The sequence below is a fragment of the Fusarium falciforme genome, chromosome 5 (genome assembly GCF_026873545.1).
Source record: "Fusarium falciforme chromosome 5, complete sequence".
Taxonomy (NCBI): domain Eukaryota; kingdom Fungi; phylum Ascomycota; class Sordariomycetes; order Hypocreales; family Nectriaceae; genus Fusarium; species Fusarium falciforme.
In genome coordinates, this window is record NC_070548.1 from 4,075,068 (window position 1) to 4,098,576 (window position 23,509).

At 52.2% G+C, this 23,509-nt stretch overlaps 5 protein-coding genes across 5 annotated transcripts; 2 read left to right on the forward strand and 3 right to left on the reverse strand.

Annotated features, from left to right (window-relative positions):
• Positions 1 to 259: 259 nt before the first annotated feature.
• NCS54_00751600 (NmrA domain-containing protein) lies at positions 260 to 1,192 on the reverse strand (the record flags this gene model as incomplete). The annotated part of the gene is made up of 1 exon (XM_053152940.1): positions 260 to 1,192. One exon carries the CDS (start codon positions 1,190 to 1,192, stop codon positions 260 to 262), a length of 933 nt encoding a protein of 310 aa, XP_053008915.1.
• A 6,773-nt stretch (positions 1,193 to 7,965) lies between these two features.
• NCS54_00751700 (Aa-trans domain-containing protein) lies at positions 7,966 to 9,411 on the forward strand (the record flags this gene model as incomplete). Its single annotated transcript, XM_053152941.1, has 1 exon — positions 7,966 to 9,411. The coding sequence occupies one exon, from the start codon at positions 7,966 to 7,968 to the stop codon at positions 9,409 to 9,411; it is 1,446 nt and encodes a 481-aa protein (XP_053008916.1).
• A 7,226-nt stretch (positions 9,412 to 16,637) lies between these two features.
• NCS54_00751800 (Hypothetical protein) lies at positions 16,638 to 19,793 on the forward strand (the record flags this gene model as incomplete). Its single annotated transcript, XM_053152942.1, has 1 exon — positions 16,638 to 19,793. The coding sequence occupies one exon, from the start codon at positions 16,638 to 16,640 to the stop codon at positions 19,791 to 19,793; it is 3,156 nt and encodes a 1,051-aa protein (XP_053008917.1).
• A 335-nt stretch (positions 19,794 to 20,128) lies between these two features.
• Positions 20,129 to 21,691, reverse strand: NCS54_00751900 (Aldedh domain-containing protein; the record flags this gene model as incomplete). Its single annotated transcript, XM_053152943.1, has 2 exons — positions 20,129 to 21,509; positions 21,564 to 21,691. 2 exons carry the CDS (start codon positions 21,689 to 21,691, stop codon positions 20,129 to 20,131), a joined length of 1,509 nt encoding a protein of 502 aa, XP_053008918.1.
• A 440-nt stretch (positions 21,692 to 22,131) lies between these two features.
• NCS54_00752000 (NAD(P)-bd-dom domain-containing protein) lies at positions 22,132 to 23,331 on the reverse strand (the record flags this gene model as incomplete). Its single annotated transcript, XM_053152944.1, has 4 exons — positions 23,306 to 23,331; positions 23,044 to 23,249; positions 22,452 to 22,993; positions 22,132 to 22,395 (listed from the first exon to the last, which is right to left on the reverse strand). Exons 1-4 carry the CDS (start codon positions 23,320 to 23,322, stop codon positions 22,132 to 22,134), a joined length of 1,029 nt encoding a protein of 342 aa, XP_053008919.1. The 5' UTR covers positions 23,323 to 23,331.
• Positions 23,332 to 23,509: the final 178 nt, after the last annotated feature.

Genomic DNA, 23,509 nt, shown 5'->3' on the forward strand with positions numbered 1-23,509 from the left:
ATGTCGAACCGCCTGCATGACGGCTGAGTCCACTCCTGGCATGTTGGCTCAAAATAATTACACAGACGACATATCTCCATACGCTGCCATAGAGTCCATCATCTAGGTAACCTTCTCCCAATATCCCTCACATGCTCAACCCAACCCAACGTATGATCTTACATAGACATCCCAGTGATGGTGCACAGACGCTCAAATGCTGCCTCTGATGATCCATCTCGCTTCCCCAGCTGTACGAGCTTGGCTCTTGTTATTGTCTTTATGACAGCTGAGGAGGATGAGCCTCGAGAAACTCTTCAAGTGTGGAGAGCTTGCCCCGGGCGTTCTCAGCAGCCCACGCGACCAGGCTCTCGGAATCGGGACCAAAGTAGCCAAATTCTTCGTAGTACTGGAATGCCTCGACAAAGATCTCAGTCATAATGGGAACTTGCTTTGCGAATTCTTCCGGTGTGATCTGCTCGTATACGACCTTTTGACCTGTCACCTTAGACAAGGTCGCGGCAAGCTCCTCAAGACTGTACAGTCTCGTGGCGGCCGACAGCGTCTTGCCTTGGAACTTTTCCGGCTCAGCCAAGACGGCTCCCACGAATTTGCCCGAGTCTCCGACGGCGTCGATCAAAGGGAGTCTAGTCTGGGGGGACATGTGGGTGGAAACCACCCAGGTCCCATCGGGAGCTTGCCGGGGGGCCCAGAAGGGCTGAGAATGAAAGTTCTCCATAAATGATCCTGGGCGATAAAAGGCGCTCTTTACGGGAAGACTGCGAATGTACTGCTCCGCTTTCGCCTTGGCGTCAAAGGGTACGATCTTGGTGTATTTGCCGCCAGAGATCTCTGTGACGGATGGAAGAGTGCTGAAGATGATATATTGGACGCCCTTTTCAACTGCAACATCGGCAATTCTTTTGGCACTGTTGTATTCGACATCGAAGGCGTCAGGCCCGAAAGCCGGCGTGGTCATGGCAAAGACGGTGTGCACACCCGCCAAGGCGGTCTCAAGCGACGCTAGGTCAAAAGCATCGCCCTGGACGACCTCGACCCTCTCAGCGAGCTCCTTGGCCTTGGCCGAGTTGACATCTCGGGTGATGGCACGGACTTTGTATTTTTGGGAGAGTTCTTGGTCGTTGAGCACGTAGTTGATGACTGAGCCGCCCTGCTGACCAGTAGCGCCAAACACTGCAAGGATCTTGGACATTTTGGTGGTGTCGTAGGGTAAATGACGCAAGAGGATAAAAGCGTTAATTGTTTATGAGGAGCTCTCTACAATTCTCGTGGTGCTTTATTTAAGAACTTGAATACACATGGTTCGTCTGACAAATGAATAACGTTATATAACGTTATTCAGGAGCCTTATTTGTAATCCTCGTCGTCTTTCGTCCGTACTCCGTCCGCATGGATAATCATTGCAGATATGGACACTAGCGGGCGTGATAATCAAGATCCAACTCGCTTTTGTGATGATTAATGCTGCGAGTGGCAAGGTCAGCTCAGTCTAGTCTCACTGCATGGCAATGGATCAATTGATTGAATGAATCACTGTTTCTACGTTGATCTGAAGACTCAACTAATTATTCGTCAGAAGATTCTTTTTTCACAGCGAGAGGCTAGACAATGTGGTGCACCGACTCAAACACTCTGCCCAGAATCGTGGACTCTGAAAAATCATTCAACAGAGCTCTGTTTCGGATACTAATGTTATGTAGAAGTACCTAGGTAGTGGAGATCCAAAGGGATAATGTCAATTTGATTCAGCCCTTGCCTATAAATAGCGCCAGACTCAGTCATCTCCAAAGTGGAATAACGGACAATCATCCTGCCCAGTTCTCCAATGTCTGTCATAACTATAGCTTACCTTTGGTATCTCATTGCAAGTGCTACCCTGGCCGAGGAAAACAGAATCATCCAATGCTCCGTTGACTAGAGGAATGGGATTAGAAACTTTATATCCGATTGAGCATATTCGCGACTTGAAGGCTCAAGACAATGTAGGCACAACTTCGTCCCTATGCGGTGACTGTAGCCAGCAGAGTCTTTAGTTTTATGCGTGTCCTATTATATAGTAGGGATAGAGTTAACTTGGCATATTATGAGGAACCCGGCTGGTCTCGGGCTGTCGTATTTCATTATAGAGAAGACGATGGCGCTATAACAACGATCAATGCATATTATTATACAAGATCGATCGTTCTCTCCGTAATTGCCAGCGGGTTAAGCCGCGTGATAGATCCAATGAACCTGATTCTTCTGAACTCCTCAAATTGACCCCTCCGTTTCCCGGCTGCCTCTAAAATTAAGGCGCATCCTGATGGATAGCCACTCTGCTGAGGGGTGTGAGTCCCGCTCCCAATCAGCAGACATGGGTGGTGCTGCAGACTGATATCCCTAGTGACCGTCGTATCCAAATATGCGCGAGTCGGGTCGCGTAGACCATGGGTTGAATGTTCTGCCTTTAAAATGTTGTCTATGACATCGTGATCCGGATTATGTTTGAGCCCAAGATTGGTGGTGAGGTTGAACTCTTATAAAACTGCCGTGTAACCTCAGCTTTGCCCCCGACACTTGCCCTGATGTGTCCGCGCCATGGTTTTTCAACTTCCAGCTCTTTACTTGAATCTCTGAATCTATCAAGGGGAGGAACGTCACACGTTTTCCCACCGTCGCCCAGGACCATGAAGGTAGAGTATGAACCTTTTGGACACTCTGGGAGGACGGTTCGGTTACCATCCAACACAGGTCTTGTGGTATAGAATTCTCCCAAAGCCCCGGAATGTAATTCTCGCCGATGCGATGTTTCATACTCTCGGCAATGCCAGTCAATGCAGGTAGCCTATCCGAAGGGTAGGAAAACAGAGTTCCGGCGTAACTTTCAATGAACGAGCGCCAGCTAGCCTGGATGTTGGAGTCGTCACCTTGGATATCTCTAAGGTAGATATGAACTTATGATCGCTTCCCCAGACACGCATTACTTTCTCTGTGTGGAGTCCACTTGGGTCTGCCTCTGTTACTCGTAGCCGATGGCATTCCCATAGAACACAATTCTGCGTGAAATGTAGGATCCTGGTGGATAGGTATCGCTTCTGAGTTGCCCAACCTCTCTGAAGCAATGGGCTGTATTCTATCTCTTTGTTCCATCCGGGGGCCGTTAGCCGAACCGCAACCTCGTTAAAGTTGCCATAAGACGATACCTCTTGGTAAACCAAGGGCTCTTTTGGCACTGATAGCCCTGGCCGTGGGAGAAACAATCCCTGGTCAGATGAGCTAGCACCTGTCGCGGCAAGAGTCAAGACAGAGTTTCGATAGTAGTGACCAAAGCGTGCCGCCTCGTGACGCCAATCCTCCTTGTGAGCTTTGTCCCTGGACCTTTTGCCTGTAAGATGCAAAGGGCATCGACCCATAAGTACTTGATGCCCATCGCCCAAGTGAAGACAATGGCATCCTGAATTGTCCTAGGTAGTTTGGGCCAGGGGAGCATCCCCACCATGTCTTGGAGGTTTGACTTGGTGGTCTTTGGAAAATCGGTTACAGGGCCCCAGGCGTAACTCAGGGTCAAGTACTCGATGTCATTTTCATCATCTTCTGAGACAACATGCAACCTTTCGGATTGCCCTTTCTCATCATTTCCCACGTCGATGAGCCTGGTACGTATGATCTTTTCCGATTCATTGCCGCCGATGGCCGTGAAATTCGCCCATATGTCATAGCCTTAGCGACAGATGCCAAGCCAGTTTTTCACATATTCGACAATAGCTGCAATGCCTTGAACAGAATAGATGCTCTCGTCCGCATGTTCGGTCGACAGGAGGTGCCTTTTTGGTTTGGGGGACCCCATCTCAAATACTCCAGGTAGGGGTAAGCGAGAATACTCTTCTCCAAGCAGGCAGTGCGCCCTCGAATTATTTTCGAGACCAACCATCATCATTGGCTTGCTAAAAGCGGCCACGTGGGCGACTTCGCTCTAAACGTTGTGTCTGATTTTGCTCATTTGGCGAAGCAGGTCCTGGTGGAAGTTGCTGACTTCCAATGTGACCCGGTACTCATCGCTGAGTAGCAAGGCGTTGCTCCACTGATACAGGTAATACTGACGGGCAATTTAGCAAAGGGAACGGCCAGAATTCGCAGATAAGTTTAGTGAAGAAAAATTCGGTGCGAGGAGGTGTTCAGATGGAGCATCGAATATGGTGGCTTGGAGATAGGCCGAAAGATATGACTGGCATGTAGAACATATCGGTCCTGACGCGTAGTACATTGTGAGTTCTTAAAAGGAGGACTTGGAAGGAGGCCTCTGCTGGAGATGGATGAGTGAGATTGCGGGTCATGGCCTTCGCCTGCTTATATACTGTTGGTGTTGGTTGGAGATATGCCTGAGGCACCAGCTGCAGGTTGGCTCAACTTGCAGCCTGTTAGGAATCGAGAACTTTTAAAAGTGCGTCTATATTATTTCTTTTGTCTAATTTATTCTGGCAACAAAGATCCGCTTTGTGTGGCCTTTTGCCGCGTTCTAGTGGTGATAAGTTTTCAGGTCTGAATTGGCCTCAAAGGTGAGAGCAAAAACCCGAGATTTGACCGCACTCCCACCAGTCACCATCATACCTAAGTAACTCGTTACTCTGTAGCTGGTAGAAGTACTGGGGCCTATATCACAAAGTCTTTAACCAACAGTGAAACTGGGATGACGAAAAGGCTAGGCAAATACCGCTTTCAAGCGAACTAGGAACACAGTTATTCACGATTCTGCCGCAATAGCGAGACAATCATCTTGCTGGCGACGGTCTCTACTCGGCTGAAATGTCTGAAATCGCGGATATACAACGATTTCCCATTTCTAGAATAAACCCTAGCTTCTCAGCTCTTCTGTTATCTATCTGCTACTTTGAGTGAACGAAGTGATGGGCTTGCTTACTCACATGTTCCACGAGAATACCTTTCTACACGGTGTTACTGGAGCACAACCCAGATAATATTAGGCAGATGGGTGGACAGCTTGCTAGCCCATAGGGAAAATAGCACATTCTAGTATATATATACACTCAGAGCCTGACGTTCATCTCTATTCACCCGTCCAATCCAGCCCCGATAGTCTTGCCGCCCTCATCCTGTCATCTCGTCCTAGGAGTAAATATTACTTTAAGTTTCACTATGCTGCACTATAATTCCGCCCACCGAGAGCACGCTTGCAGCATATAGTGGCTAGGAAGTTGCACGGTAGTGCTTATACTCGGCTTGATAACGGGATATAAATAGTAAAGAACATCTGAATCGATTATATGATTAAATACATCAGACAAGCAAAGATAATAGGGCTGCTATAAAATAAGCGTCTTAATATAGTATGAGTTGCATGAAAGAGTTATTAGAAATGCGAACCTAGGCATTTAAATGTCTTTCTTACTTGACTTAAAGAGTGACAATGGTCATCCTACTATTATAGAGATGTGAAGGGAGCTTGGCATTGTGATTTTTGGTATAGTTGAAGCCTGGCTATTGATGGGATAACTGAGCCAAAAGACGGACAGAAGGGGGCTTGGGAACCATTTCACACGTGAGAAAATAAAAGCATGCAGAGCGCAATCGGAATGAATAATAAGTTAATATGTGAGCTATAATGTCATGCAGTGAACTGAATACAACAACATGGGCATTTCTTCTTCTTTCTAGATCCTCTTTAATGAGCGAGCCACTTCACAACGGGTCAATCATAGAGGTGCGCCTGCATGCAGCTTCCAATGGGTGCAACACTCTTTAATCAACCAGCAAACCTAACGCGACAAGGGAAACTCATTCATTATAGAAACCAGGTACTATCTATCAGTGCAGTTATCCCATCAAGGGCCAGGCTAGAACCATAACAAAGAACATAATAAGGAAACCAGATGCGAAGATAGCCGAGTCAAACTTGTTGTTAAGCTATCAACAACGTTCGTCAATCTTGATATAAATTAACATTTAGGTTAGCAGTCAACAAGCGAGAGCATAGGCGAGCTGCACAAAAGCATAAGGCACAGGCCATGACGGCCCTTGGATAAAGCCGGAACAACTGCCGAGGCACCGCACTTTTTACGAGATAAAATTCTTGTGAAGAGCATTGACCAGCCATAACCTCGGTCAGATGACGGTCCGCCAAGTGTTTACCCACGGTGATGAGTTGGGCAGGAGTTGGATGATGAGACGAGTGCTATGAAGTTGATCAACGTAGAAGGTGTTCCCGGGAGGTATCCGCAGGAGGTGCGTTTAGTTTCCAGAAGGAGAAGGTGGGAAGAGAGAAAGCAATTAAGGTGCGTTGGACACACGGACGACCAGATCAAGCATGGTGATCAAGTTGTTTGGGAGAGCTCGAATGCAGCATGGCATGACCCTGAAAATCAGATGTAAGGAACAAAAACACTTGTCGTTCGACTCGTGGGCGGGTAAGCTTCTCTTTTTTTGGCGGATACCCCGTCTCACAGTGGCACCAGCTTCAAGATTTGCGCGCTTGATCTCTGTCATTTTCAGGTGAGCATACGACAGAAAGACAAGACAAAGGGCGCCGATCCCGGAAGACATGAGCGGGTCTGAGATGAAACGAGGAACAAAGAGTCTCTTTGTCTAATCCAGGGCCTCGGGTTCGTCGGTGGAAGCATGGAAGAGCACTAGAAGGCGACGTGGAAGCAACCAAACCCCTGATTTCCTTGACGTCAAAGCGAGCCTCTTCCCCACTAAAAGCGGCTCCAACGTCGCCTCTCAGGACCACGTGTGGGTTTTTGCTATGTAAGAGAGCCTCACGCCGAGACTTTTGTCTCCATCTTTCTACGTAAAAGAAACTCTTGAAGAAGGCGCGCCAGTTGGGAATTAAGCCGAGAAAGCTCCACATTGTCAGGAAGGTAAACAGCTGATGCTTGGCTGAGGGTGAGTGTTTGTTCAGTTCAGTTCCTTTTGGCAGAGTTTTTTCTGTCACGTCTTGCTCAAGACCTCCGGCTTGTACCGCCGAGTCTGCCTCCAAACTTGAACCGGACTCGGCGGACGGCTCCGGCGCCACCGGCCAACACACGGAGGCAACGGCCGTGCATTCCTTAGCCAAGACTGCAGGTTCATTTCAGGCAGGTCAACCTCATCAACGGAACGGCTCTCCACTTTTCGGTGCTCCATCCCGGCGGGTATGCCGGCATCACCGATGTCCAATCGGTCAAGGTCCATTCATCGTCAGCGGCCAAGCAGAGCCCCTCGTCTAACTGGCAATTTCGCCCCCGGATCACCCTTTTTTGCATCTTGGCTCTCAAGCTTCTCCCTCTGCAATCTCAACACCTCGACCCCAGGATTTCACTCGTCGTAGATGACATTGGAGAATTGCAACTCATCACGTAATTGACACAACATGGAACCTCCAGACTCGCCGTCCCCCACGGGGTTGGGCTCGAGAGGGAAAAGACGACAGTCACGCCTCCGCAGACGACCCCTCTTCCCACCAGACTACTTTGTCTTTGGTCTCAAATGACCTGATAGCCCAAACTCCGTAATGTCAGTGCCTCCATTGGGTGGCTGACTTCCCAAGAAGGCCGCTCGCTCGCCTGGGGTTCCTGGAGGATTAGGGGGTCACTGTGAACTCCTTCCCACAACCCCATTCTCCCACTCGAGTCTTCATCGGACCATCGCGGCCATGTGCGCGGGCATCAAAGCTTCTTACCCGCCCGAAGACCTGCTCCGATCGGAGCTCTTTCGCCTGGGGTATATGACATTCCAGAAAAAAAAAAGGGTATATAAATGGAGACCCCTACTCCGCTCATAGCATCTGGTCCACCCGCTAGCCCATCGGACTTGATTTCTTCTCATATTTTCTCCCTCTCCTCCCGTTCCTACCTTGCCTTGTACATCAGTTCTTTCTTTTCATCTCAAAGGACCGCATGTTGAGAGGGTAGGCTTCAACATCCCCTCCCAAGGCCACATCACAGACCTCCTCCTCAGCCCAAACCGAACAACACCAACACATCCGCGGCAATGGGTCTCATGAAATTTTCCAAGAAGTCGGCCGAACCGGCCGCGGCGGACGATCAGATTCACGAATCAAGTGCCTCAGACAATGACCAGGTCAAGACTGCCGCCGACTTCCAAGAGGTTCCAGCCGGCGCCGTTGAAAAGGGCAACATCTTCGAGCAAGGCGGCAAGAACTACAGAACGCTTGGTCGCTGGGACACCATCCTCATCCTCTTCACAAACCAGCTTGGTCTCGGTATCCTATCTCTCCCGTCCACCATCAAGACCCTGGGTGTCATCCCCGGAATCATCGCTATCATCGGCATCGGCTTCCTATCATGGTATACGGCTTTTGAGCTCCTGCAGTTCTATAGCAAGCACCCCAACGTTGTCAGCATTGTCGAGATGACCCGGATCGTCGGAGGTCCTTGGTTCGAGTCTATTGCTGGCGTTGTCATGATGATCCAGGTGGTTTTCATCGTTGCGTCAGCTGTCGTCACCCTCTCAGTGGCACTCAACACACTCAGCAACCACGGAACTTGCACAGTCGTCTTTATTCTGGTTTCTTGCATCGGCTGTTACCTCTTGTCTATTCCTCGAACTATGAAGTTCGTATCCAAGGCTGGTATCCCCAACGCCGTCAGCGTTGTCGGTGCTTGCATGGTCGTCTTGATTAGCCTGGCAGTCTCAGGCCCCAACAACAAGCCAGACGATTGGTCCAGGGATATTGTTATTGTTGGCCATCCGTCCTTCCGTGATGGTCTCAACGCTTGCCTGCGAGTCGTCTTCTCATATGCCGGTACTTTCACCTTCGTCAGCTACATGGCTGAGATGAAGGATCCTGCTCGCGACTTTGGCTTTTCCTTGGCTGTCCTGGAAATTGGCAGCACCGTCTTCTACGTCATCATGGCAGTTGTCTTGTACTGCCTCAGCGCCGAACTCACAACTTCCCCGGTTCTCAGCGCCGCTGCTACTATTCCGGCCAAGGTTGCGTATGGAATCGTCCTGCCAGCCGTCATTGCTACCGCCCTCTCCATCGGTCACACTGGTTGCAAGTATCTCTATGTTGCCGCACTCCGGAAGATGAACGCTCTCAACCAAGTCACCGATAACAGTGTGAAGTCCTGGACCACCTGGGTTATCTCTGTTAGCGCGTTTTGGATCCTCATCTTCACCATCTCAAACGTCATCCCCATCTTCGACTCCATCCTCTCCATCACCTCCGCCACGACTATCCCGTGGTTTACATATGGCTTTGCAGCCATCTTCTGGTTCTACAGCAACTGGGATGTCAAGTTCTCCAATTGGAGAAAGATTTCACTCTCCATTGTCAACGTCCTTATTATCTGTGCTACACTCTTCCTCAATGCGGGCGGATTGTGGGCAGCCATCACAGAGTTGATGGACCTGTTTGATAAGGGAGACGGAATTGGGGGAGTCTTTTCTTGCGGAAACAATGCGATTTTCTAGATTAATAGCCTTGGAGCATAATTTCAATACTTTTATCCGTTCCATTCATCTGACCATCTGAGTGCAACCTTGAAGCTGTCGATATGCGTTCACGTATACAGAGACCATGCCTCTCAATCGTTTCTGTGACCATATTTGTCGTTTCTCCTCCTATGAGAAACAATAACAAGCTGGTCAATTTCAATATGTGCCACAAGTTGATTCATCTTTGAAAAACCCATCATCATAGTGCGTAGCCTTGACAAATGCGTTTATGGGGTTATATGCGTGGCACCCGGTATGAATCCTGTAGCTTTTCTGCTTTTTTCATTGGTGTAGATTAGCCCTACTATACGTTCTAAGTGCATACTTGACTTTTCAATATAAGGTTTGCTACACCAGGTCAAGTACTGCGCACGCAAGCTCTTCGCGTAGATAGACAGAACTGGGGGAGCTGCTCCTCCACGTAGAATGTTAGTCAGAGAAATGACAGGAGCGCCTCTCTTAAGCTTACTGCCATATCAGATGCATAGGCTGAGATCCATCTTGCGGATATTACATAGGTAGGTAAGTGGTAAGCTCTCTATTTGTGTTCCGTATAAAATTGACGAAGTACTACCTTCTGACCATTTACATGCCCAAGAAGGCATCGAACTATTTGGTCAGATAAGTATCCTGCTATACAAGCTCTTACTTGCATGAATCTCCACTGCTCTCGATAATCAAGTCTATTCAGTTGTGGTTGTGACTATTATTGATGGATATGGCACTTCTGGTCAAAAGGGTGTAACGCCCACGGCCGCAAGGAAAATAGTTGTTAAAGCATAAATATAAACGCGTTGAAATCAGATCGTAAAACACTATCACTTCTTACTTGTCGTTCTTCATTTTCTTGAATCTAATTCTACTCATGTTGTCACCTCGAGCACTCTACTGCTCATAGAGTGGGTACAAGGAGGGCAACATAGTTACACTTGTCCCATCGGTCGCTGCATTTTCTAACCAATTATTCCGCCCAAACCAGTACAGCTCTGTACTTCAGACTGTGGGGTGTTAGTGCTGGTCAAGATAAGTGAGGGCTATACGAGGCCATTAGTAGCTCGCTCTCAGTCATTGACCACGGCGCATCGGTGTGGGGTGATTTAGTTGGGGAAGAATCCGTTAATTTGCAATTCAAGACGTATCTAGCTGAGGCATCGCATCTCACGGCTTCATCGGTGCTCTTTTACTTAATAATACTTGCTCAAGTACCCAGGTAGTGAGGGCAGATCACAAATCAAGGACCCATAGCAATTACAGCCCAGCAAGTGACCTCTCATGAATGATGACGGATTGCTAACCAGTACGGGAATGGAGTCACCCAGTGGCCTGGGGAAGTTCAGCTGGCTCAGCTCGTGAAGAAACATCCGAAGCACGTCGGTCCGGCCGTGCGAATCTCTTAGGCGAGCGCCACAAGCGGAAAAAGACCACGGCCTAGATGTGGACTCGGTCAAAGCTGTCACCACCGCGGCGGTTAACCTTGTTGGTCTAGACCCGGGCCTCGTCACATGAATGTTATTAGCGGGGGAATTGCCATCGGCCGTCTTTGATCGGAAGCGTCGGCGAACCACTGGTCTGGCATTTGACGTGAGGGTTATTGGATTTGACAGTTGGCCTAGTTCCGCGCCGTCTGCTTGGGAATGGGGCCATGTTTCTGTCAGCATCGAGTCAGCCAGGCACATGTTTGTCTCATTGACAAGTTTAGATCAAGGTTCATGTCATCGCATAGGTATGGAGTATCCGATTGTCTGCCTTGGGTGTTATGTTAAATGTCTAAAGCATCGAGCAAGACGCGCGATGATGGGATTCGGAGCCTCTGGGCTGTGGTTGTGATCATGAAGGCCGAAACAGGGAATCTGGGCAGTACCGGGACAAAGGCGAACTGATAAGCCTCTTTGCATCGAGGTACATCCGGATGGGGGGTGGGTATTATGTTTCTTCGTTATTGTCGCTTTGTGTGATGAATATTCCCCTCCAGAATGACGGAGATCTAGAACTCCTAGGTCTCCTTCAGATTCAGATGAGCAGTTACCTGTGGGAATGACTCTCTACACCGGGTTGGACATGTCATCCCTCTCAAAAGTTCTCCAGAATGGCATCACCAAGTGCCATTTCTAGACTGGTAGTAACGCTCTTGTGTTCACCATGCTTCCGCTCTATTGTAGTTGTCATTCCAGTCTCGCTCGTCTCGTCCGATTGGTCTCTTTGTCTGGTAATCGTGCGACGGAGCTATGTATATGCAGTCACTAGACGCGACAGTCTATCAAATCATCGTCTGAGGGTCTCAAGCAAATGCTGTATCCGTCATTGGCTTCGGAATTTGGCAGTGAAAAAATGTGTCTGGCCATCGTGCTAACAGCCTTTTCACCACTCGGTCTGTTTCGTGTAAGCGCGGTTCGTAAATACGGCCGTTGACAGCTTTTGTTGTTGTGGCATGTGCTCGATTCGGGTCGCTTGATAAAGATGAATGGGGTATATCAACCATAGCTTGCCAGGACTTGCCAGTCCTGGAGCCTGCTATTCGAACAATCAGTAACAGCCTAGATAGTCAGCCCCCTTAACCCGCCATGCCTTGGCTGACTTGCGGTGAATGAAACGGCAGCCTTGTTTCTTCAGGCCCGATACTTTCTCTTCCCTATTCAGAAATGATTCGCGTGTCAGTGGACTCATTCGAACTGCCGAAATGACCCTGTTGCTTGCTTTGGTCGGCCGTTCCCTATCTCATCGAGAGTTGCATGCAGATCAGTCAGCATCAATACACATTGCAGGAGTTCGAAGCGATATAGATTTGTAGATCGAACCGCAGATGGGTACATCGCCGGTCTTATAAATACGGGTGCGAGTCATGAAGGAGCTCCGTTGAAGTTGGTGAGACACTAGACATGGCGTCGTTTCGAGTGATGGCGGTGGGTGAATTCGCGGAAATCGAGCCGCATTCTATGAATTGCATGGTACAGCGACAAAAGTACAGTTCCACCTTGGCAGGGCAATTGAAACTTGCCAAGGTCTTAATATGATCGAATACGGATTGTTACGACATCACTTGACCACCCCTACAAGTCTACCAGCACAGCCTGATTGCTCATCCATCTTTGCCATTCCTACATCCAATGCCTACCCTACACACCCACAGCAAGCCACAGGTGGTGAGCGCTGTGTGAGTCACTGACATGTGCCTGACTCTAATGCCCCTTTCCCGAGTCAAACGACGCTCCGCGTTCCGGTCTGCCGGATTCGACGAGAGTCTTGTGGCTTTTTTTGTTCAAAAAACGCTCAGACCATTCTCAATCTTGGTGTGTTGGGGGACGGGAAGTGATGTTGACAAGTTGGAGCCAAAACTTGTTAGCAACATTTTTAGCGTCTCCGGAGCTGAAGTCCAAGCGTTCAGACGGGGACAATGGTCAAACGTCTTTTTGGATGATCGATATATCCGAGCCCGGGGGAGGATGGCACTGGCCATGAGGGGCAGAACGGTGTTGTTATTGAAGCTATTTCGAGGTGGTGATGAATACCACGTCGTGCAAGGATTTTGGCCTCAACACTTTGACAAAGAGGGTACTGAATGGCTCCTAAATTGTTTCGACCAAGAATGCCCTGGCCTCTCAGTGGACAAAATTCACTCTGCCCAGAGCCCGCCCTGGCACTAAGGCTTGGATAGAGTTTGTTGGTGATGGCACCCTCCCAGGGTCGAACAGAGCTGGGTTTAATTGATATCCCACCTCGATGGGTGAATGAGCCAGCCACAGTCAAGTCAGGGCAAATTGAGGGGAGGTGAGGACTGTCTGTAACTGGCCGCTCTCCCCCGGTACAATGTGGCGTTACGGGCTTTGACATTGCAGATTGCCGTGCCGCCCGGCAAGTACGAGGCCGGACGGCTCGAATCTCGGGTCAGCAGCCATATTATGCAAGATGTGAGATCCGCACAGATGCAAACTCGACGAAAGGACAGGCGGCTCTGTTGCCACGGGGGGCACTGTACTTTCTTCTTGTGAGAGCCTCCTCTCTCTTTGCTTTTGGTCACGGGGCTGAGGCCCAGATGCTAGAGGCAAACTTTTTTCCGTGTTTGATTGGGCATGGATTGGTGGAGATGCTTGGCGTGAACCAAGGTTTCTGGGGGCATTCCAAGGATGGGAGCATCTTGTTCAGCCTCTTTGCTCAGAGGGCATGCAAGTCTCGGCTGCCAACGTGATGATGGATCACTTTCAGACAATCTGTCAGATATCAGACCCCAGACGTCAGATATCAAGACATGAACCGTCATCGGCTGGCATCTCAGTATGACGTGTGTTCTCCAACGGACGACTCCCTTACATCAAAACCACCTGGGTGCCAAGCAGAGTGGGTGATGCCCAATGTAGGGAGGGAAATGATGGTCGCCTTGCGCGGTAAGAAGGAATGAGAAATTGGGCTCGAGATTTTTCTCTTTTTTTGCTTCTTCGTCTTTCCCCAGGACCAGGAATGAAGCAAACACGGCCACCATGGCTGGGACGCCATCTGGCTTGGTGAGAGGTGCCGTTTCCGATGCGGGCACCAACGGGACTGCCGAGAGTGAATCCATTGTGTGAATGGATGGATACAGAAACAAGCTTGGGAACGGTCCCGGTTCCTTGGGAACCTTGGCGGGAATGGAGATGGACGGGTCCATGACAGCTGATTGATCATATGGGGACCAAAAAGCAATTCCTAGAGGTGGGCTACGCGCCTTGTGGCTACAGACTGCTGTGAAGCCTTGTCAAGGTGCCGCCACTGCCGCCTATTTGCGACTGGTCTCTTTTCACGCATCGCCGTCACAATCGGAAACATGTTTTTTTGCCCCCTTCTTCTTCACTCTCGTCGCTCGTAGACATGAATGAGCCAACGGGTCTGTGTCGCAAGGAGCACGCCCTTCCTTGACCCCTTTTCCACGCCGGCGATATGTAGTGCAGCGCTAGTGGAAGTGACACTCGGGTTTGGAGCCACACGCGATGCTTAATCCGGAGATAGTTGTCGAGAGGAGAGGGGGGTCATCCAACCAGCAGCCTCGGAGCTTTGGGCTCAGTTCCTGCTGGATTGATGGGGGGTGGTGGTTTGAACTTGTCTGGGCCTCAGTCAAGAGAACGCCTTTGCCCTTGCATAACCCAGGTTAGCAGCCTATCCCCACGTGGCAGATGGCCTGTTTCGGTCGTGACGGCGGTGGCGACTTGGCGAGACTCTTTTGCTTGGTGGGAGAAATGGGGGCAGAAACTATCTGCACATTGTCGATTGCCACACCGTAGATTGCAGAGATTGCGACTGTTCTGCTGTGGACCGGGGGGCGGTGGTTGGACATGAGGAATTGAATGAATGAATGAATGAATGGGCGAGAAAGTGACTGCATGGCTTTGGAGGCTGGTATGTCTTTCAAATTTACCCAAACCCTGAAATTATCGCGCATCATGCAGCAGCGTATCCCGTCGCTTAGATGCGGTGGCTCAGCCCAGGTGGCTACATACCGGGTTTCCAATTAATTGTGTCTCTGGGTCTCTCAAGGGGGGGCGGCAAGGGTTTCTTCATTGAGATACACGAGAGATGGACAGGCAGAGGAATAAACTGAGGCACGCGGCTGCAAACGCACTGATACAAAAATGATGCTGCACATGAGACATCAGCGCACCACATCAGCAGGGGGCCCGTGAACTCATCACCATCTGCCCGTATTTCGGTACTCGGGGCAAGCAAGGGGACAGGCACACCCAGTTTTTTTCCTTCTCGTCCTCTTTTGTTCTGGCGCCAGGAACGCCCGTCTGGTAGTTAAAAACCTTCTCTAGCGTCCTTCTGTCAAAGAAGAAAAAGTAAAACCTCGAAAATCCCCAGGATCTGGGGGCCGGGCTCTCTGTGAGGGGAGGGAAGGAAAAAGAAAGGAAACCAAGTGCATCGAAATGTCTCACTCAGCCGAGGCCGGAGACTGGACAGTGGCTGACTTACAGTGGGTAAGGTCCTCTACTGGCGGGTCCGATAGTTAGTTGCCTTTTAGCAGGCCTTTGATCGTAGAAAACACTGGTGAGGTGATGCAAAAGCTCCGATGCGTGCTAAAGCGCAGTCCAGATCGCCATGATTAGCTCCCCTCGGGTCCTCCTGGCGCTACCGGCAAGGTTCCCGATCTGGACCAGTCCATTCGTCACTCCAAACGACGCCTCTGGTGCCATGTCTCTGTCGCCCAGCCAGCCATGTCTTTTGTCCCGACGTACCATCTCAGCCGCTGTGAGCGGGAGGAGCTGCGCTGTGCTTGCTGGGCTGGGGGAGCTGTAAGATGGGATGGGCGGGCTGTCTGTCTGGTCCATTGCGCGTCACGGCGGTTGTCAGGTTATCCTGGGTTTAGCGTCTGCACCGCGGGCTTTGTCAAAGCTTATGCCGATCTGTGTCGTGCCTCTCTCTCTGCCTGTCTTCTGCACACCCATCGCCAGAGACGGGTAAAGCCTCGCGTTGCCCCCGCGGGCTCTGGCTGGCTGGCTGGTTGCAGCCCGTACATGCCCCCCCTCTCGTCTTGTTTCTCTAGCTCCCTCCTGAAGAGCCAGTCCGAGCGCACTGATGTTGTCCTCTCCTCGTGTATGTAGTATTCGGGCATGATAGGCTTGCCTTGCCGGCTTTGCCTTACCTTGCCTGCCCTGCTTCCTGCAAGTCAATCTTACTCAAGTCCAGGGTAATTGTCGACATTGTTACTCCGTCTGATATAGATGACGATCACAACGTCCTATCCCATGCAGGGAAGGAGGCCCGTTCATCTGGTGGGCTCCCAAGGTCTCGGCTACGATACAGGACGGCGCCATGCAACTCTCATGACGGATTCAAGGGGCATCCCCGTGTCAAAGCGCCGTCTAGCAGGGCCTCCCTACCTTTCACCCAAGCACGATCGAGTCCGCTGAGTGGGCCCCTGGATCTTGGGGCGTTAATGTGACTGCGCTACTGAAACTGGGCTGCACAGTCCGGCAGATCCGTAGCGCGCCAGACGACACCCTCCTCCTCATGCCTGCCGTCAGAGCGTAGCGCAGCGCAGATGTTGCGGCTGGTCAGGCACGGAACGGAGAGCCAAGGTCGAGATGGCACGTCTTCTGGGACCTGAGCGGCCGCGACCACAGCTCAATAGGGCCTGGGCCGACTCTGGCTTGGGCGCCATAAAGGCAGTTGCTCCCGCGTCCTGAATTCCTCTAAAGAGGGAGCCTCGTCCGTACATCTATCCCGTCTCGTCTTCAATGATGAACTCGCAGCATCTCGCATTGGGAACCGCAGAGAGACAAGAGAGAGTAGACAAGGAATACTCTTTCATCGAAGCCCTTGCTCTTGGACCCCGGGAGTCCTTTTCCTTGGTATCCAAAGAAGCGCTCGGTCTCCCCTCATCCCCCAGCACCCCGTCTCTGCCCAGCTCGTTGGCTCGTCCGAGGACTCCTCCTCAACAACAACAACACCATCATCACCTCTTCCCGGGCACGCCCCAGCAGCACCAGACTCTCCTTCAGCAGCAGCAGCAGCTCCTCCAGCAACAACAGCAGCAGATACAACAGCTACAGCTACAGCAACAACAGCAGCAGCGCATCTACTCAAGCGCCTCGTCGCTCTCACAGCACTCCCAGCTCTACCCCAGCCCGCTGCCTCGATCCCTCACCACCAAGAAGAGCAACGTCATGGCCAACTCAACCAAGGCCCAGACGGCGTGCCTCGAGCTCTGCCACAAGACGACGGCGCTCGGCGACCGCATCTCGGTCCGCATGCTCGAGTATCTGACCATGCTCACCAAGCAGCCTCACGGCCTCGACGTCCTGGCCCACGACTTCCTCGACACGTGCGAAATCCTCTTCTCTATTGAAGCAGGTCTCGGCGAGTGCATCCGTAATCAGCAGACCTTCCCCGGCGATGTCATCTCGGAGCTGAGCAAGAAGTTCCGCGTCACCCAGGCCGACTTCCAGCTCCTCGACCAGATGCTGGGCAAGTTCCTCGAGAACGAGCGCAAGGGCGCCATGGGTCGCATGCGACGTGGATGGGGACGAATCTTTGGTGACAATGATATCGAGAAGATGATCATCGCCCTCGGCCGCACGCGCGAGAGCCTTCGCATGAGCGCCTTGATGTTCCAGTGGAGTCTGGGCAACGAGAAGATTGAGAACGAGCTTGGAATCGGGTACACTGGCCTCGCCGCCGCCCTCGATCGCATGGACACTCGCGCTGGTGTCTCCCGGGCCAAGTCTGAAGGCCATGGATCACAGTACAGGCCTTCGTCGGCCTCTCAGCACCGCGGTCTTGAAGGCCATAGTGTCATCAGCACCAACCAACCCCCATTGCCTCCTCTGCCCTGGGCCGAGCGCACCTCATCCATGACCCAGGAGCCTCTCAGCCCTGGCCTTGCCGACCTCCGAGTTTACGGAGGCACCAACCACATCAACACTGCCAGCTCCATCAGCTCCAACGAGCGATATCACTCTGGAACTACCGCGACCTTTGATCGCATGAGCACCTTTGACGAGTCGCATGAGACTCGCTCCCAGCACACCACTCTCTCCGACAGCGAAGCTTCCCTCGAGGAACTCTCTGGTCTTGACCTCAATGGCGGAACCAAGGTTGTCCGACTCAAGGCTGATCCGTTCAGCATGCCTCGATGGAACCCTAGGAATACTGCCGGCGCTGATGCCGCCAACCTCAAGACGGCTCTCATCTCTGCTGTCCGTGGCAAGAACCACAAGCTCATTGAGCAGCTTCTGGATCGCGGCGTCTCGCCCAACACTGGACCCGAGCACATGGCTCTCAAGGAAGCCGTCCTGAACACCGACGCCGAGGCTGTCCGTCTTCTCCTGCTCTTCGGCGCTGACCCCAATGGCACTGATCGCGATGGTGTCACACCTCTCTTCGCTGCTGTCGAGAAGTCCTTCCTCGCTGGCGCCGTTCCTCTCCTCAAGTATGGCGCCGACCCTAACTTCACTCGTGGCCCGGACAATGAGACGGCCATGGCCGCCGCTGCCATCGCCAACAAGGTCAACTTTGCCCACCTTCTCCTCATCTATGGTGGCGACCCCAACCAGCTTACGGCTACTGGTGAGACTCTTCTCATCAGCGCCATCAATAAGAAGACGCCCAAGAAGTTCGTCGACCTCATCCTCGACTACGGCGCCGATCCCGACGCCAAGAGCAGAGAAGGCAAGACCGCTCTCTTTGAGGCTATCCAGAACTCCAGGGTCGACATCGTCACCAGCCTGCTTGACCACAAGGCCAACCCCAACCTGCCTGGTCCCAAGCACATGCTCTGGCCCGCCACCTACCAGACTGCCTGCTTGCAGGTCCTCCTCTCCCATGGAGCTGACCCCAAGAAGTGCCCTGGTATCATGGAACTCGCTGCCAGTGTCAACAACATCGAGTCCGTCAAGGTCCTCCTCAACGCCAAGGTGGATCCCAACGCGAAGAAGGACAACACATATACACCTCTCTGCACATCCATCCGTGACAACCGAAGCGACATCTTCACTCTTCTCCTGGCCAACGGCGCTGACCCCAACATTCCCGCCGCCGAGTACCCGGCCTTCAAGTGTATCACACATAACCGCCTTCACTTCCTCCCTGCTCTTGTCGAGGCTGGCGTTAACCTCAACTCTCCCAAGGGCATTGTCGAGACTGCTGTTAGCGTCAACAACATGGAGGCCCTGAACTGGCTCCTCGACCAGGGCATGAGCCCCAACGACAAGAACCCCAAGGGCCACTCCCCTCTCACTACCGCCATCCGAGAGAACAGGATCGAGATGGTCGACCTTCTTTTGACCCGCGGCGCAGACCCCAACGTCCGTGGTCAGGACTGGCCTGTGTGCATGGCCGTCCGCAACCCTCCCGTCCTCAAGCGAGTCCTCTCTGTGCTCGCCGAGCCCCGGGCCTTCAAGGGAGTCATGGAGATGGCCGTCGTCGCCAACCAGCTGGATTCCGTCAAGCTGCTCCTCGCCGCCGGCGTCTCGGTCGAGGACAAGAACGGTGGTGTCTTTTCACCGCTGACCTCTGCCATCCGAGAGGATCGCAAGGAAATTGTCTACTTCCTCATCAACGAGGGTGGCGCAGACATCAACGCCCCCGGCGAGCATCTCCCCGTGGTCAAGGCCCTGCGAAGATACCGCGGCGACGGTGATATCCTGGAGTTCCTCCTGGAGCACGGCGCCGACCCCAACAAGCTGTACCGTGGCTGGAACGGTGTGATGCAGGCCGTCGAGAACGGCGACGAGGACATCCTCCGCCTGCTCGGCGAGAAGGCTGGCTTTGACCTCGATGTCAAGGACGAGCTTGGCCGAAGCGTGACTGAGATTGCCGCCTCAAGAGGCTGGGACGAGGCCGTCGACATCCTGATGGAGTACGCCGCCAAGCCGTCGGAGAAGGCTCACTAGACGATGGACAACGGGCATTGTAAGATGACGAAACTTGTTTCTGGGTAATCACGCACGTTATTGGGTTGAGAGTTTAGGATCTGGAGTCTTTGAGATTGTCTTTTGCGGTCGGTAATGGGACGGTGGTTCAAAGGTCCTGGCTTTTATATCCTCTGTTTAGACAGACAGACATTTTTCTTTGTATATTCCCCTGTTCGTATAGTAGTCTGGCTTTTCCGGTTTTCTATCACCAGAGACAGTTTTCTATGTCTAATCTACTTTAGCAAATTATAAACTGGTTCAGAATGGTGATTCAATCTTGTCTATTAATTGTTTTGAGCGAGAATGCTTTTACTTTACAGCTTGGTCCCCATGTTTACATGAACGGCCTTGATCTGTGTGTAGGCTTCGAGACCTGCCTCACCGAGCTCCCTGCCAATACCGCTCTGCTTGACACCTCCGAATGGCACGCGAGGGTCACAGTCTTGACTGCTGTTGATCCAGACCATGCCGGCCTCGATCTCGGCCGCAACCCGATGAGCCTTCTCCAGGTTTGTAGTAAAGGCAGCGGCTCCCAGTCCGTATGTGGTATCGTTGGCAAGCTCAATAGCTTCCTCCTCGGTTTTGAAGGTGGTGATCACCACGACAGGACCAAAGATTTCTTCACGGTAGACGCGCATCGAGGGCTTGACCTCAGTAAAGACTGTCGGGGCGATGAAGAAGCCCTTATCGGAGTCTCCAACCTTGAGAGGGTGACCTCCAGCTGCCACGACAGCGCCCTCCTTCTTTCCAATGTCGATGTACTCGAGAACCCTCTCGTATTGGACCTTGGACACCTGAGGACCCTGGTATGTATCCTTATCCCATTGGTTGCCAACTCTGCTCACGACATTGAGAGTGTCGATAAACTTCTTGATGAAGGCGTCGTAGATGGTGTCTTGGACCAGGATTCTCGACGTGGCAGTGCAAATCTGTCCCTGGTTGGACATGATGCCAAAGTGCGACCACTTGACCGCCTGCTCCAGGTCCGCATCGTCAAAGACGAGCAATGGCGACTTGCCGCCAGTCTCTAGGGTGATGTTCTTGAGCGTCTTTGCAGCGACGCCCATGATGCTGGCAGCCGTCGCCGTGGAACCGGTAAAGGCGATCTTGTCCACAAGAGGATGTTGCACCAAGGCAGCTCCCGTGTCTCTGCCAAGTCCATTGACGATGTTGACGACTCCCGGGGGGAACCCGGCCTCCTTGATGAGCTCTCCCAGGACGAGGATGCTCAGAGGTGTTTGTTCGGCGGCCTTGAGGACAACAGTATTACCGCAGGCGAGGGCAGGTCCGAGTTTCCACGTAGCCATGGAGAGGGGGTAGTTCCAAGGGATGATCTGCGCGACAACGCCAATGGGCTGGCGGATTGTGTAGGCGAACTTTTGAGGGTTTGTGCTGATGGTCTGGCCAAACGTCTTATCGGCCCAGCCAGCATAATAGCGGATAACGCCGACGGCCTCGACGAGATCGTTCTCCAGCGTCTCGATGTATGTCTTGCCATTGTCCCAAGCGTCAATGGTGGCAAAGAGCTCTTTCTTGGACTCGATCAGCTCAGCCAGACGGTACATCAATTGGCCGCGGTCAGAGGCAGGAAGCTTCTTCCATGACTCGTGGCGCAAGGCAGCTCTGGCAGTCTTGACGGCCTTGTCGATGTCTTCAGCATCGGCGGCTTGCACAGTGGCAATGACTTCCTCAGTGCTACAGTACTAATGTCAGTAATTGCATTAACAAATCGATGCTGATTGAACATACGCAGGGTCAATAGAAGTAATTGTCTTGCCGCTGGACGAAGCGACAAACTCGTTGCCGATAAACAGGCCAGTGGGCTGAGACCACTTGACTCCATTCGGAGCCGTCAATTCAACAGAGGGAGGCGCCATGACGAATAATTACTGCAAAAAGAACAAGGGTTTAGCGATCTGGGGATAACGAGCTTGGGTCTGGTGTTGGCGAAGCTGGTTTCTTGTACCTTTGAGAGCGGCGACCGGAAACAGTATCCGATTGATGATGGAAGCTTCTCCTCTTCTCTTCCCGAGTCAAGTTGGCGATGCTGGTGACTACAGCTCGTTCCCTTTGCGAAACTGGGTCGCGGAAACCTTCTCTTTTTGAAGCAGCCTCCGCTCTGAATGGAGCAATCGGATAAGCCAGAAGTGAGACGCCAAAACCCCGCCTCGCTCTCTCTCTCCCCACAGAGGGGCAGAATGACGTGGTGAGTTCTCGGGGCGAAGAGAAGGGCCTCATGACTGAGGGGTTTGTTATCTTTATTCCATACATAGTAGGTAGAAGGAGATGGTTTCCATTAGGTGGTTATTTTTGCTATCTACAGGCTAGACTGTCGCTTCGCAGCCGCCTCCTCCGCCACCGCTCTCGGGATCTCGGCCTCAATGCCCTCTTCTGTGGGCTTCCATCCCAGCAGCTCAGCGCCACGACGGGCGTTGCTTCTAGCGTTGCTGCCGAACAGGACAGAGCTGTAGGGCAGTACAGTGTCGGCCTCGGGCTGGTGAAGCTCCTCCACTTCAGTGGTCTCCAGAAGGCCCTGGTCCTTTGCCGCTTGGGCGACTCTGTCCGAGATGTCGGCCCACGACTGAGGGGGGAATAGTTAGCATCTGCAATGTGCATTGCGGGAAACGCGGTACTCACAATCTCTCCAACGCCTGTCAAATAGATGCCGTCCTCTCCCCAGATCTTGCTATCGTCATTTCCCTTCGCGCCAGCCTCAGCCAAAACGGTAAACAGCCTCGCAACGTCGGCGACGTGAACGTTTCCCCATCGGCTCAGACCCCGCCCGACTCTTACTGCACGGCCTCTCTCCAGGGCGACCTTAGCCAGCGCGGGGATCTGGTAGCTGCGCTGCTTGATGGGACCTTGACCCTTTCCGTAGATGATGGGAGGCAGAACGAGAGCTGTCTTGACGGAAGGTGTTTGCTTGGCGACATCCAGGATGTAGTTGTCGACTGCCCGCGACTTGTGGGCTTTGAGAAGGTCTCGGATGGATGCGACGCCAGCGAGGTCATCCCAGACGTCATCTGAAGGCTCTCCAGGCTTGAAGGATGGAGACGCCAATTCCTCCACAGCGAGACCGCTGGCGCCAGAAATTTGAACCCAGTAGCTGGGAGTCTGTCGCTTTTGCAAGCCGCGGTGGATAGCCTGCACGCTGCCAATGTGGCTGTTTGACGCGACATCTACACGCTCTATTAGAGTCATCACCAGCCATTGGAGTCGTAATACGCACGCACGACAACAGAGGCCTCAGATGCCTCTTTCTCCACCAAGTCACCATCGTTAAGATCACCAATCACGGTGCGAATCTTGGGATAGTCCTGCGAAATGGTCGCTGCAGACTTGGCATCGCGAACGAGAGCCGTGATGGCGTACTCTGGGTGACCGCGCACCAGCTCGCGGAGGACCTGACCACCGACATAGCCGGACGCGCCAGTGCTGAGTAGAGTGTCAGTAATCTGCATACGCCAGTAAAGACATAATAGTAGCCTCACAGGAAGATTGAAGACATTTTGGCAGTTGTGATGGGCGGGATGAGATGGGTGATGGATTGCTACACTGAGGCTAGGTACTACGGCTTAAGATGGGCTATTTATGCCCCCATGCACGCAAATTATTAAGCTGCACATGAGAATTACGACACTGTGGGGAGAATGGCGCTACTTATGCTCCGACTTTGCTTGGAAATACAGTGCTCA